The 15,005-nt window shown below is 39.7% G+C and overlaps 1 protein-coding gene across 4 annotated transcripts in view; it reads left to right on the top strand.

Annotated features, from left to right (window-relative positions):
* Positions 1–15,005, top strand: part of LOC124125605 (protein draper-like) — a 47,368-nt gene that overhangs the window by 19,327 nt on the left and 13,036 nt on the right. For all 4 annotated transcript variants that reach the window (XM_048387374.1, XM_048387373.1, XM_048387372.1 and 1 more), the window contains one exon: positions 14,488–14,631. In XM_048387374.1, the coding sequence (XP_048243331.1) occupies positions 14,488–14,631 (144 nt within the window). The remainder of the gene's footprint in view (positions 1–14,487; positions 14,632–15,005) is intronic.

Here is a 15,005-nt window from a genome sequence, read left to right as displayed (position 1 = left end):
TTCTAACCGTACTAAATGGTCAACGGTACTGCGATTCTTTCGAAAGCCACACTGGATATTTGTAAGTAAATTATTTGATTCCAAGTACCATGTTAATCTATTGTTGACCATGCGTTCCATGGTTTTGCAAACGCAACTGGTCAATGAAATGGGTCTATAATTTGAGGGATCACTGTGATCCCGTCCAGGTTTCGGTACGGGTATAACTATGGCATCACGCCAGGAAGAAGGAAACTTACCTGATGTCCATATATCATCAAAAATCAACAAAAGGGTTTCTAAACACTGTTCTGGTAAGTGCTTCAGGAGTTGATAGTGTACATTATCAGCTCCTGTAGCAGTATCATGAGCTTGTCCAAGAGCTGTATGAAGTTCATGGATCGAAAATATTTCATTATAATCTGCCCCATTATCTGATTTAAAATTTATAGTTTTCTTTTCCTGCTGTTTTTGAAATTTTTGGAATTGAGGGACATAATTTGAGGAAGAAGAATGTTTAGCTAACGTTTCACCTAGTTTATTTGCAATATCCGATTTATTAGTTAGTAGTTCATCCCCATTCTTAAGATGATGGACGCTACATTTAGAACCCTTACCTTTAATTTTTTGTATCATGTTCCATACTTTGGACATGGGCGTTCGCGAGTTTATCTTGGAAACATAATGTTGCCAAGATTGCCGTTTGTTTTGTTTAAACGTACGCCTGGCTTTAGCATTTAAGATTTTATATTTATTCAAATTATGGACCGTGGGATGGCGACGGAAATAGTGTTCAGCCTTTTTCCGTGCCTTCCTAGCTTGTTTGCAGTCATTATTGAACCATGGTTTACGGATATGTGGATTTGTAGAGGACTTAGGAATACATTCATCTGCTATTTTGTTCAATTCATCTGAAAATAATTGCACAGGATCAGTAGCGTCAAGAAACAGATCAGGTTTTAATTTAGTGGATGCAAGCATTTCAAACAAAGGCCAGTTGGCCTTATTGAAGTTCCATCGTGTTGAAGGAGGAACATCTGAAGGCAAGACAGGTTTTAAAATGGTTGGAAAATGATCACTGCCACATAGGTCTGTATGGACAGACCATTCAAATTCGTTTAATAAAGCAGAACCTGTAACTGATAAATCCAGTGCAGAGTAAGTACCTGTACCGGGATGTAGATATGTGTTTGAACCATCGTTAAAAATACATAAGTCATTGTTTGAAATGAAGTCTTCCAAAAGCTTCCCCTTATTATTTGTCTGAACACTACCCCAAAGTGGATTATGACCATTGAGATCACCCATTATAACACAGGGCTTGGGGAGTTGATCATAGAGAGCTTGAAGTTCAGACTGTCGGAGAGAAGTAGATGGTGGAATATATAACGAGCACAAAGTAAAAACTATGTGCAAAGTTACACGGACTGCAACAGCTTGAAGGGGAGTAGTAAGATGAACGGGGCTATGGATGACGTCGTGTTTTATTAAAATTGAAGAACCTCCAGTGGCTTTAGCACCTGGAGGTGAAAAGAAATTGTATGAGGTATAACCTCTAATATCAAATTTGTCAGTGTCTTTATAATATGTTTCTTGTAAACAGAATGCAGATGGTTTAAAATCCTGAATTAAGAGTTGTAAATCATTATAATTATTCCTAAGTCCTCTACAGTTCCACTGAATTAAATTTGATGATTGATTCATGGTGGCTCAATTGGTGATCTCCCACGCAAACGTGAGGGAGAGGAACTCCTTCTGGTCTCCAAAGACGGAGTTACCTCCATGTCCAGAGGTTCAAAGGAGTTGTGAACTGGTACCTCTGGTGGAGAGGGTACCCTGGCAGCTTGTCTGTTCAGTTTTTTCTTTCCTTTTTTTGATGAGTGGACGATGTCAACGGCTGGTGCTGTAACAGCTGGGTCAGATTGACCCACATTCTGATTACTGGTCTGAGTTTCTGCTGTAGAGTAAGTGATTGAGTAACTAGGCTGATGTTCAACTGACTTTGGAGGAGTAACTGATTTGGTTGGAACTGGTTGATCAGATATAATCCAAGACAAATCAGTCTGACAATGAATAGAGGAAGTAGCGACAGGACGGGAAACAGCTGCAGAATAATGCAAAGTTGAGGGAGATGTTGACTGTTTTTTTACAAGTTGTTTAGCATCATTGTAGGAAATGTTTTGTTCACATTTAATTTTGATTATTTTAGATTCTGTCTGCCACACAGGGCAGGACTTGGATGAGGCGACATGTTCATTGCCACAGTTAGCACATTTGGCAGCATTTGTACAACTGGTTCCATCATGATCGTCACCACAGCGAGAACAAACCACTGAGTTACGACATGATTTTGAACCATGTCCAAAGTGTTGACAAGTGAAACATCGGAGTGGATTGGGGACATACACCTCCACTCCGATGTTGTTAGAACCTGCTTTAATAGATTGGGGAATAGATGAGCGTGCAAAAGTCAGCATATATGTATTTGTATTTTGAATGCCACTCTCTTTCTTGACGGTAAAGCGTTTAACAGCCGTGACAGCCTGATCCTCCAACTCTGCAGTGATTTCAACTTCTGACATGTCAGCCAGGCAACGAGCTCTATCGCGAACAATACCTCTGCAAGAGTTCAATGTCCTGTGTGCGGACACAACAACCTCTACATTTGCAAATACATGAATGGACAAAAGATTAAGAGATTGCTGCCTCCGCAAACATTCCACCAAGAGGGAACCACCACGGAGACGCGTGACATTCTTAACCTCGCCACAAATCCCAGAAACGGCTTTTGAAATCGCAAAAGGGTTGAGTTTAAGGGGCAATTGATCCTGGGCCTCAATCACCAGAAATCTAGACCACGAATCTATGTTTTGAGATACACTGTCCGTTGAATTGTCAATTTCTAGTCGTCTCTTTTTTTCATTTCTATTGGAACCAAGTTGTGGGAGAGACATGATGACAGAAAGTAGTTCAGAACTCCCGCTCCCCACCCACCATGGAGCGTCAACAGTGACGGTGTTACATTGCAACGGATATCCAAGATGCAAACACCAGGGATACAGGGGTTCTATACTCCAGCAAATATGACGCGAATAGCTACATTTATCTACCAACTCTATGCCAGACTGGTTCCGCCAATGACAGAAGTTGGAGACATATATTATTCGGAGGTCAACATCACCAGATTGGCCCATGAGCCACCGCCTTCTGGCGTAAGACTCTAGGCAATTTATATAATCCAAAATAGTTAATTCACACAAATTATGCATGGCCAAGGCCAAAATAGACATCAAAATACAACACATGTGTGCATTTACAATATTACGCACAGGGCCTGGCATGACCAGCCGATTGATAAGACCGGGCCCATCTTACCACCCGTCTAGGCGAAGTAAGGGTCGAAGTAGTGTGTTGGACAAAGGAACACAGTTCCAGGAACCAGTGTCCTCAACTACCAGACTCCCGTCCTCCGCCGACACAGGGGCGCAACCCACGGCAAACAGGTTGCCCATTTTAGTCGCCTCATACGACCAGCAATGGGAGGCTGTGGAAATATTCTGCCCCGGTTCCACACGGGGGAAGAGCGATTAGCGTTACCCAGCACTCACCACGAGGAGGTTGCTCTTCACGAGTGCCGTATGTACAAATGATGCTACAAAAAGACTTGTTGACAACTTGTTGACAACTCATTGTAGAAATCAACATGAAGAGCTGCATGTAAACTATTTAACTTTTTTGTTAAGGGATAAATAGTTTGATGTCAAATAAATAAATATGTGTATGTGGCCGTTTATAAATAGAGAAGTCAAATTCCTTTGGTAATGTTTGTCAGGTAAAACATTGTCATCAAATCAACTCAACTTGGACAATGAGAGGGACAGACAACCAGAACAAATAGTTATCGATACTCCCCGTCCATTTAGATATAATGGTTGTTTGTAAATTAATAAAGCACTTAGCAATATTCCGTCTTTATTACGGCGGCTTGAAAATAATTCAGTCCATGATAGTATGAGTCACGTCTAACGCTGTTAGGTACGTTGGGGGCGGTCGGGTAGCCTAGTGGTTAAAGCGTTCGCTCGTCACGCCGAAGACTCGGGCTCGATTCCGGACATGTGTACAATGTGTGAAGCCCATTCTGGTGTCACCCACCGTGATATGCCTGAAATATTGCTAAAAGTGGCGTAAAACCATACTCACTCAATCACTAGGGTACGTTGTCACACAAGCAGCCAAGTCACCAAGTCTGGCCACTGGAGTCCCCACAGGGTTGTAGGTTTTAAATTGTGGCGATTAAGTTATTCTCTGGAAACGAATCCTACACTCAACTGAACCTATATCCAACTTGTTTCCTTGGAAACGTTCTCTTTTATTGAAAATCATGGAATGGTAAGTGAATAGCAGCACCATGCTAGTTGTGTAATGTAAATACAAAGTTTCATAACGAAAACACATTGATATAATTGACTACTATTACTTATACTGTTAACGGAAACATTTCAAGTTCAGAGATCACTGCCTATGTCTAATATTCGGATAGAATATACTTTGCTGGTCCCAAACTTTACAATGATTTATTGTAATTGGTTGATTATCTCTGTTACAACAGTAAAAGCTCAGCACTATGCTGGACACAGAGCCAGTGATAGTCAAAGTACTTGTTTGTCTCTTGAATAAATCCTTCAACTCTTGTCAATTTCTCTAAAAATGTTCACAGAACACAGCTTTAATCTGCACCCTTTGGTCAATGTAGTAGCACAGGGGCGGGGTTGTTCAAAACTAATTACCTTTTAACAAGCAGTGACGTCAGTGTTAACTCTCCATAAATTTTAACGAAATGATTATATTGTTTCTGAAAGCGTGGATATCTTTAGCGGTTTGTTAAATGCCCATTTAACTGAACATGCCTCGCAGCATCCGTTAAATACTTTTTAATACCTTAGTTATCTTTTAAACAGAATGTTGGCTAAACACACACTGGCTATGTTACTATAATGCTACCTTGTTTGTTCTTGTTGCAGCAGAAGTTACCATTATTTTTATTGTTACTTCAAAATGCATGCTTGGCTGTTGACAGCTCAGGTTAAAAACAAAACGAAAGGGTTCAATGTACCAAGAAATAGCACGATCGTAACCTTGAAACTTTGGCCTTTAAGTGTGATTAATTTGTAAGAAGCATAATCAATATTAGCTGAAAACTTTTTTCTTTGAGGGCTAATATTAACAGTGATTACTTTCCTTGGATGTTCTTATAAAATAGAATTTAAATACAGTCAAGCATTATTATGGCAAACTTGGATGTGTCGAATTCCTAGTTGTCTCGAACTCATTTGTGAGACCCAAGTATCTAAATTAAGCCTAAATTTTCCTAATGTCTCGAACCGCAGATAACTTTTGCCAGGTCTCCACGAGTTCGACGCAATGAGGTTCGAATGCATAATCACAAATTTTGTATTATCAAGAATTATTTAGTGATAGATTGCGAATCTCATGAACTGGCCCAGGATCTGCCGTTTGTTGAAAGATTGTGACATTAGAACATCCTGTACTCCTGAAGGCGTTGTCGTAACGACTAGGAAGTGCAACAGTCGGTCTAGATTATGAGAAAAAGACAGCTTTAAGAAATATGACAGAACGTTACTTTTATTCTTTGAGGCAATGTCATCAGTCGGAGGATATCAAAACATTCGGATAGAATGTTCTCTTTGTGCCTATCGTTATGTATCGTAACGAGTCAGATATTCTTTTACAGTTATTCTAATAGTTACGTACGACAGGGGTGCATACTGGTTGTTTTGGGTTCGCTGATACGCTCATCTTCACACCACCTGATGTCATCACTATTTGACAGTGATTCACAAACATATGCCCATAATGAAGTTTGTATTATACAACGGACTCTTCATTTGGCAGATTTTTCTCATGATTATGAAATTGGTGTTTTCCCATTTATTATCATATGCACACTTCAATCTGCCCTGTTGTGGAAAATAGCGAGTGGTTGTACGCCGCTTGTACCCATGTGGAGAGTCGAACCGGGGCCTTCGGCGTGATGAGCTAACTCTTTAACCACTTGGCTACCCCACCGCCCCTGTTAAAAATAGCAGAGATCGGGCATCACTCAGCTCGACTATAACCAGTGTTGTACTACCGACAAAAACAATAGCTAATTATTCGAACGTAGCTTTCGTTGTGTTGTACATTACTGAGGCGTTGCATCTGAACGCAAGATCTAAACGCAATGAAATTTTACATCACGCATGAACAGCACGTGATGCACGTGCACACAGAAGCCAAAATGTATGTTTGTAAGTAGTGCTCGTATTTAAAAAAAGATATCAGTCATGGAGCTGCTCAATCAAGTATAACTTGCAGGACTGATTTACAAACAAAAATGCCCTGAACATTTAAAACATACAAATACACGCACGCACGCACGCACGCACGCACGCACGCACGCACGCACGCACGCACGCACGCACACACACACGCACGCACAGTGAGGACAACGCGAAGAGGACAACGCGCATTTGTATATTTGTTTTTTAAAACTGCTTGTTTCTCTAAGACAAAGTGTAACTTGATTCACAAAGATAACAACATGATATATATTGAGCATTGTCTCTACTGCAACACCTGATGTTTAACATAAACAATCTATCATGACATGGGAGAATGGTTTGAAAGAGGTATCCCTTTTCATATTGAATGGTTGCTGATTACCAACTAGAATATTATATGCGTTTGATATCAGAAAAACATCAGTTATCACAACTGATAAACTCTATTTCAGAAAACACACAATTAAAATAAGATACCTCTTACACCACATTTCAAAAGTAACTTCCCCTGTATCGCGAAACTATTTCGCCATACGTTCGTGATAGTGCCGTGAGAGTAAAGTGACTCGAAAATGGCGGGATAATACCGTGAAAGTGGCAAGAAAATGCCGCGAAAGTGGGGCGAAGTTTCGCATAAGTGGCGCAAAGATGACGTGATAGGAGCGCGATAGTGACGCGATAGTAGCGCGATAGTGACGCGATAGTGACGCGATAGTGCCGTGAAAGTGGCGCGATAGTGGCTCGATCGTGCCGCGAATGTGGCGCGATAGTGCCGCAAAAGTGGGTAATAGTGCCGCGAATGTGGCCCCATATTGGTACAATACATGTACACTTCAGAAAAGCTGTCGTGTGTTACTTCCCCATGTATATCGGATGCGAAGATACATGAACATGTATGTTCAATCTGACCTGGAACTACATTAAGCCTGTTCCTCTTGTTATATTTAGTCAGGTGTAGGTGGTTACGTCCATCAACAGTACAAAGCTTTACATAGACATGATCTTCAAAAGTGTATTTTTGTCCGCAAGGATGCAACACCTATTCTATATTAATAGGAAATTCATAGACAAATGTTTATATTCGCTAATGTGTGTAACTCATTTCTATCAGTTATCAATAGTCTTCGGAATTGGGAGGAGTGTAAGAAAACGCAATTCCCAGTGGTGCCTGAATAAAGTGATTGTGTATTTCTAGATTCACCCCAATGTTGGTCGTCGATTCATCTGATTCATACATACTTTGGAATTGCGTTCGTCTGTTAATGCCTGAAATGCTGAGTGTTAACAGCGGCCATCACAAACTTTGTTTCACTTAGCATTCAAGATTAAGGATAAGAGTGAGTGAGTGAGGTCTCAGGCGTTTACCACTTCGGTGAAACTCACGAGCACGGGTATGGTGCTGACAAACCTGGAAACATAATCGGGGCGAACCGGAACTCGAACCCCCAATCATAGGTTTCTGGCGTGCCCGCGGAACGCAGCTCTGCACAGCTTAATCTGAGACCTGCATCACTTCGGGCTTTCCTCCCACATAAAGCTGACACGCCGCGATATAACTGGAATACTGTTAAAGCAGCGTTAAACCCAACTAACTCACTCACTCTGTTGCTACCTCTCCGAAGACCTGAATAATAAGGTTATCATACTCATTGCCACATATTACGTTCTAAAATAGGCACATTTACAAAGCGGGATTGTTAGCGCATTCTTTATGTACCACACCATATATTAATGAAGTGTAGGACATTTCCCACACACTGGCAATTCCCTACTCGGAATCGGACATTTCCTCACATTGAATATATTAATAATTTATATTACAGTTTCATTTACAGTTTGACAAACTATTATAATATAAACATTAAAAGTCATCATCACTTGTTAAGTTCACTAGATGTCACCAGCTGGACGTGATATGGGAAACAAATATTGCTCTTTGTTGATCTGTCTTATTTGAAGAGAGAGGAAGCAACTCATTCATGAATATTCTTATATTAAACGTAGCATGTTTAAAATGTATTTATTTTATAATAGCCCAAGATTAGGAACATTGAGAAAATTATCTTATCCGACTGCTCAGAAACTTGTCTCAGATAAACACAGATTCTTACCAAGTCTGATCTTCTTTGACAAAGAATGCATGAACTGGTTGAGTGACCTCCTTCAATCAGGTTGAAAGGATTACCCACAGAGAAAGAAATGATTAGAAATCTACATGCTCTAACGTATTCACGATATATCACTTTATTTATTTGAAACTTCGCGGTAAGCTCCTTATTCCAAATAATAATGAGAGGTATCCTAGTGGGACTACATCAAATTCCAAAACACAGTATGTGTATGTCGTAATTAAAACATAATAAGAAAAGATTATTATACTCTCTACATAAAACGGATAGAAAGGTCATTATGATATCGATTGTTGAGGCTATTGTACAGCTGTATTGTTTTGCCACAAATATAAACAACACAACCACTGTTTTAACAATGAAAAGGCAAATTGAAGAAAGGGAATTGTAATCTCATTTTGTTCCTTAATAAAGTGTAAACCTTGTAAACCAGCTTTGTAAACGTTTGAAGGCTGTGGAAAACAATACTCAATCTGCTCGTAAACAGATACGGACAGTATGTGCAGGATTGTACTTTGCAGTGAGTGTCCTGTTTCGAAGGTGGATGGCCTGCGTGTAGCAATCATGGCCTGAAGTGGTGATGCCCGGGTCTCTCTTTTAAGGGGGCTACCTCAATGTGGTGACACGTTGCCGATATCGTTCAAAGTGGGGAAATTGTGCTCTGGCCAACCTTGAAATGCCTTGCCACAGATGAATGTAATTCATCAGCATCAGGTCTCGCAAGCGTAATTTGCTTTTCACAGAATGTCTTCCATTCACACAATTTTCTTTTAAAAACTTACGTACTTCGTTTTAGGAAGAGTATGGAAATGAGGCGTGTATCTTCCAAGTATGTCCATGTTGGATCTGTTTATGTGCCAGGTAGCATACATGAAACCGGGAATAGGCTACACTGGGATCTAAAAGTCTGCCCTCTTATGGCTGTTGACACTAACACTGATTATAGAGGCTTGGGATACAGAAACGAACCCAGGACCAATGCAACCAAATACTTAGTCGAAAAGGATGGAAACCTGGTTATCCAAATTACTGGTGACTTAGTATGTGAAACACCCAAAGAGCAAGTAACATTAGGCGACCTCGCTAAAACGCTCAATGGTATCAATGACCAGAATCTCGAGTTGATAACATCGAGCTTCAACGATAAACCTTTGCAACTTACTAACGAGAACTTGATTTTGAAATCTAAACTCCATCGCCATGTGAAGATGGACAACATCGAATAACAATCTAAATGTATTTGGAAAACTGAGGAGGACCTCATCCAGTTCACACAAGGAGCACTGACACTTCATTCGTCTGAAAATATTTAAATATAGAGGGCACACAGATTCTCGCCCACATCTGACTACTGTCTACTTATTGTGACATTTTCTCTATTTAGAGATTACTATTCTGTATTGCATGCAGCAAACCAAGTATTGAGAAGAATGCTGAATCTTGATAATGCTGTTTACACGAAGAAGGCAGGAGAAGAAGGCAGGGTTGTATCTTTGAAATATGATAATATTATTGATGGGTCGATCTTCGCCAATGAAGAAGACGAGGATGACAATGTGAAAATCGGACAACATGAGAAGCGAACGACAGAGAATGGAAAAGCGGGCTCTGGATAGGAAAGTGTCCATGGTTCCAATTACTTGGACACATCTCAAGTAGCTACAGACTCTACACAAAGTTCGTATCAAAGTGATGCAATGACTAGCATATGTACAGTACATGGAATGTAAACTGACCACCATCATTTGTTGCCTGTGCTACTTTCTGTTTACAAATTAGTATATTTTGTTTGACCAAAACCTGGTGTCTTAACAATTACATTATTAATACAATACAATACATATGGGTGCTATGTGTGTGTGACCAAAGAGTCTGGAAAGTTGTCAGGGGGTAACGTGAGAGAGCATTTAACTTTTATGGGATTTGTCTACATACATCCAGAAAGATCCCCAATATACACCACCTCAGATGAAAATTGTATAAATATGCTTAAGCAGAAGCCATTATATTTTACCATGACTTTGGTAATTGGTACAAATGTATTTTGAGTGGAGACTTCAATGCTCGTATCAGAACTTTAGATGACTTCATTCTAGATGATAGTTCCAATTATCTCCCTTTACCTGAACAACATACGCTTGATTTTTTTAATCTTGATCGATCTACATGTGATAATATTAATGAACAGTTATGAATACTCACTGATTGAGCTTTGCAAAATGTTTAAACATGCATACAATAAATGGAAGAAACATATCTGGTATTCCAAGTAATAACACCTTCGTGGCACACTCGGGTACACGTTTTGTGGACTGGTTTCTAGTGTCATGTGAAATATTTTCCAACATAGTCTACTTTAAAGTATAGTCTCGTACAGCATCGGACCACGCGCACATGCCTATTGTGTGTAGTTCGAAACATCAACAAGGAGTACTTAAAGATTGAGCAGGCTTAAAGGCAAGCTTGTGCGCCAAGGTACAAATCTCGTGATGCTGATATTACAAATTATCTTGAATTAATACAGGCGATGGAAAAAATCATAAATTCCTTATAGTATCAAAGAGGATGTCAATTTGGCAATTAATGATATATAATACATCCTGAATTGTGTAACTTCAGTCTTTTAATATCCTATATTAAACCACTTTTCAATAAGATTGAGGACACCTCTCTATGTGAACAAGGGGTTTTTTTTATGGAAATGCAGCTATATCGTTTCATTTTGTTTTGGTGTAGATATTAACACCTTTATCAAGCAAGTGATGTACAAAAAAGTGAAGTAGGCAGGTTTCATATATGTGGATAATTAATGTTTATACAAGGTTGAATGACGATAGATTGACGTCTAAAACCTTCCTACGTCACATTTCTGTACATCACTTGCTATCATATCTGTGTTTTGGTTAGTCAAGAGCCTCATCTTCTAGATGGCATTTCTTTTCTCTTATATTTCATACTGGACGCGAGTGACATTATGTTGTCAGACATACGTGTCAAAAAAAATGTCTTAATTAATTAATGTCCTGGAAGTCGTTGATCAAAACAACCTCAGCGCTACGACTGTCGTGAGTCTGTGTTAAGGTATGGGAGTTACGATCACCTTAGCTCTTAGATCGCTTTGTAACAATGGCATCCAGGTTAATACGAGGGACGAGTGTCGATGTTAGGAGTTCTGTAATACTTTGAATTCTCACATGATATGTGCAATTTGATACTTGTGCAGAAGTACGGCCAAGCTTTGTTACAAGCTGAATGCTACCTCTTCTCAGAGATGTTTAACGGGATAATCGTATAATATAGAATAACATAATAGTAAACAGTGGGCCCGGCGAGCACAATAAAGGTACAGAATGTGTATAGTTCAGCTTCTTTAATCATTTTCGCAATAGATATACAATAACTAGATATGCGTGTACTTCCCTGAAGAAAAAGCCGCTACATAACTTTGAGAGATCACTGGATAACAGTCAATTATTTTGGAAGCAAGTTAAATTCACACACATGTGTTGTACATATTAGCCCAAACATTTGGTACGTATACCTTCAAGATTTGTTTGAATGAAGTTTATGATGCTATGGATAAAGCTGCACCTCATTGTGAACTGGAGTCCACAATTACATAACAAGAGATACTAAGTGGTATACTATCATCACAGAAGGGTAAATCATCAGGTTTAAGTACTGGAAGTGTTCACATCAACATGTTAAATAAGTACTTTATTCGTTGGCACTTGTTCAACAGGCCAGTTTCCACGCGTTTTGAAGTAACAGTGTGATGGTAATTCAAGTTTTTGAATGGCAAAAGATAATGCCGTATTAACTACAGGGACACAAGATTAATTAGTGTTTTCGGAAAGATTTTTGCAACAGTCATTAACTGAAGATTAAAATCTTCGTCCAAAAATAATAACAAAATATGTAACAGACAAGCAGGTTTTTACACCCGGACATACATCAATTGATAACTTGTTCACACTGACTGCTGGTACACAAAAATATTTTTAAAAACTTAAAGTTCACTACGTCTTTTTTCAAAGATGTATTTGATTTTGTACACAGAAAACAACTTACTCATGTTCTCCAAAAATATGGTCTACCTTTTAATTTTGATTATGATTAAGTCTATGTATACACCTGGAACTTAATTAAGCGCCACTCATATTTATATCAATGAGTCAACCTTGATGCAACCTACTGAAAAATTCCTTTTACATACGTGTGTCTAGTGTTGCATCACAGAGAAAACATGAGTTTGAAGCATACTGATCAATTTTATTTTCAAATGGTGACATTTTAGAAAAAATACGTAATTTGCACCAAAAACAAAGTGAAAATTACTTTTGTCACACAGCTGTTACTGAAATAGTTGCATCAAATTTGAATCAGTGCAATTCTGGAACAATGTCTAAAGAAGCCCAAAACACAGTTTATGTCAATATTTGGTGTATCCTCCTTGTGCACGAGTGACGTCAGCCAAACGCTTCCTCATTCCCTGAATCAAACGTTGAACTTGACGTTGAGGTATTCTTGCCCACTCCTCATGCAAAGCAGCATCGAGTTCACGTAAATTTTGGACAGGTGGGTCTCTTTCTAGAACTTGTCGGCCTAAAATGTCATTCGCGGACAGCACGTGATCTGTGAGGTCGGGCGTTGTCATCCAGGAATATCGGTCTTGTGGCCAATGGATGGTTATCAAAATGGGGAATGGCTGCCGTCTCCAAGATGTCATGCTGATATCGAGGTCCGTAAGGAGTGCCATGCACACTGATCAAGTCCAGTTTACATGAGAAAGATACACAACCCCACACAATTACAGACCCACCACCAAAAGGAATGGTTTTAAGGACGTTGCGTTCGATCATGGCTGTATTCGGCTGCCTCCAGACACGTGTACGCCGGTTCACCATGTGCAAAAGGAACCGGCTTTCATCAGAAAAATGAACTCTCCTCCATGATTGAATGTTCCAGTTCTGACGTTGAGTTGACCACGCCAAACGAGCTCGTCTGTGTTCCTGTGTTAACAGTGGACGTTTGATTGCTCTATACCCCGCTGCCTTTAAACGATTTCGGACGGTTCTGGTTGAAATTGCTCTTAAAACTGTAGCGTTGTCAAACGGACGTTGCCTAACAAGCCGTAATAACGCTGCATCTTCCCGCCTAGATGTCTTTCGATGCTTGCCTTGCCCTTGGTCTATTCTTAACTTCATTTGTTGCACTGTATCTTGCAATTACGGAATGGTGACGTCCAAGTTGCCGTCCAATTTCCCTAAAAGACAATCCTGCATTATTCATTCCAATAACCTGCCATCTCAATGCTTCTGACAGTCTACGTCGTGGCATGATGGTGTTTTACAACGATCAGACAGCCTTTGTCAAGAAATGTGTACCTTTCAAGGTGTGCAAAGGTAAAAACCCATACTTGATTTCAGAAAATTCAAGGGTATTGTGCTTCACGTGCAGTGCATGCAACAGCAATCGCGTTGTTCGTGGCATTGTCAGTGGGATGGTGTGGGGAAAGGGCCATATTGTTTGCTTATTTTCGGCATTCATAATTCTGTGTCATATTTAGGTTGGTGGCGCTTAATTAAGTTCCAGGTGTATATTACGATATAGCGGTGGTTGTATGAGTGGTTGATTGACCTGTCCCTGGACTGAAGCAGGATGTATTAAGCCAAATTTATTGTTACTTTTTATTGATGAGTTTTTATGAAAGTCGTGATACATGTCGAAGAGAAGTATAATGCTTTCTCTTAAGTCCATCCTTAAAAAGCCCCCGAAAGCAATACATACCAAATAAATATTAATACGACAATCAGTCTAACGATTGATTCGCCTTATGGCAACCACAAATTATCAAGAATTAAAATCTGTTGGGTATCTGCTATTGAGCAGAAGATTAACAAACTTAAAAGAATCGTGAACATATTATACCTAATAATAAGCACTTCGTTTATGTCGGTCAATAGCCTTTTATACAATAAACATTTGAAATTGAATTTGAATATTCACCTGATCTGAGCTTGTTGTACATAATGCAGGCACTACCTGCCAAGAAGGAAAGTTCGGAGACACCTGTAGCTACTCATGCCACTGCACTCCGCCCTGTAACCAGACAACTGGAGTCTGTAACGGGGCATGTGATCGAGGCTGGTTTGGTGGGAATGGGCAAACCTGTCAGAGAGGTGAGTTTTCTTGCAACAAGAGTGTGTGAGAGAGAGAGAGAGAGAGAGAGAGAGAGAGAGAGAGGGAGACAGAGAGGGGGTGAGAGAGAGAGAGGGAGAAATAGAGAGAGAAGGGGCCTTCTACTATCTGACTTGCGTCTTATGTATATACTAGTTAGTTCCCAGCGTCGACGGGATACCAATCTGAACACACTGACAACAGCTCTCAATACAGCCGCAGCTCTCAATACAATTTTCTATCTATTTTCACATTCAAGATATCCGACAGTGACTATATGCAAGATGAATACACAATGCCATTTAGAAAGTGGTCAAATGTAACTAATGTTATATTTGGGATAACACTTTCTTAGTAAAGTACAGATTCTAGTAAC

This window comes from Haliotis rufescens, unplaced genomic scaffold, assembly GCF_023055435.1.
Source record: "Haliotis rufescens isolate VD_foot unplaced genomic scaffold, xgHalRufe1.0.p SCAF_7, whole genome shotgun sequence".
Lineage (NCBI taxonomy): Eukaryota > Metazoa > Mollusca > Gastropoda > Lepetellida > Haliotidae > Haliotis > Haliotis rufescens.
This window is presented reverse-complemented; position numbering and strand designations above follow the sequence as displayed.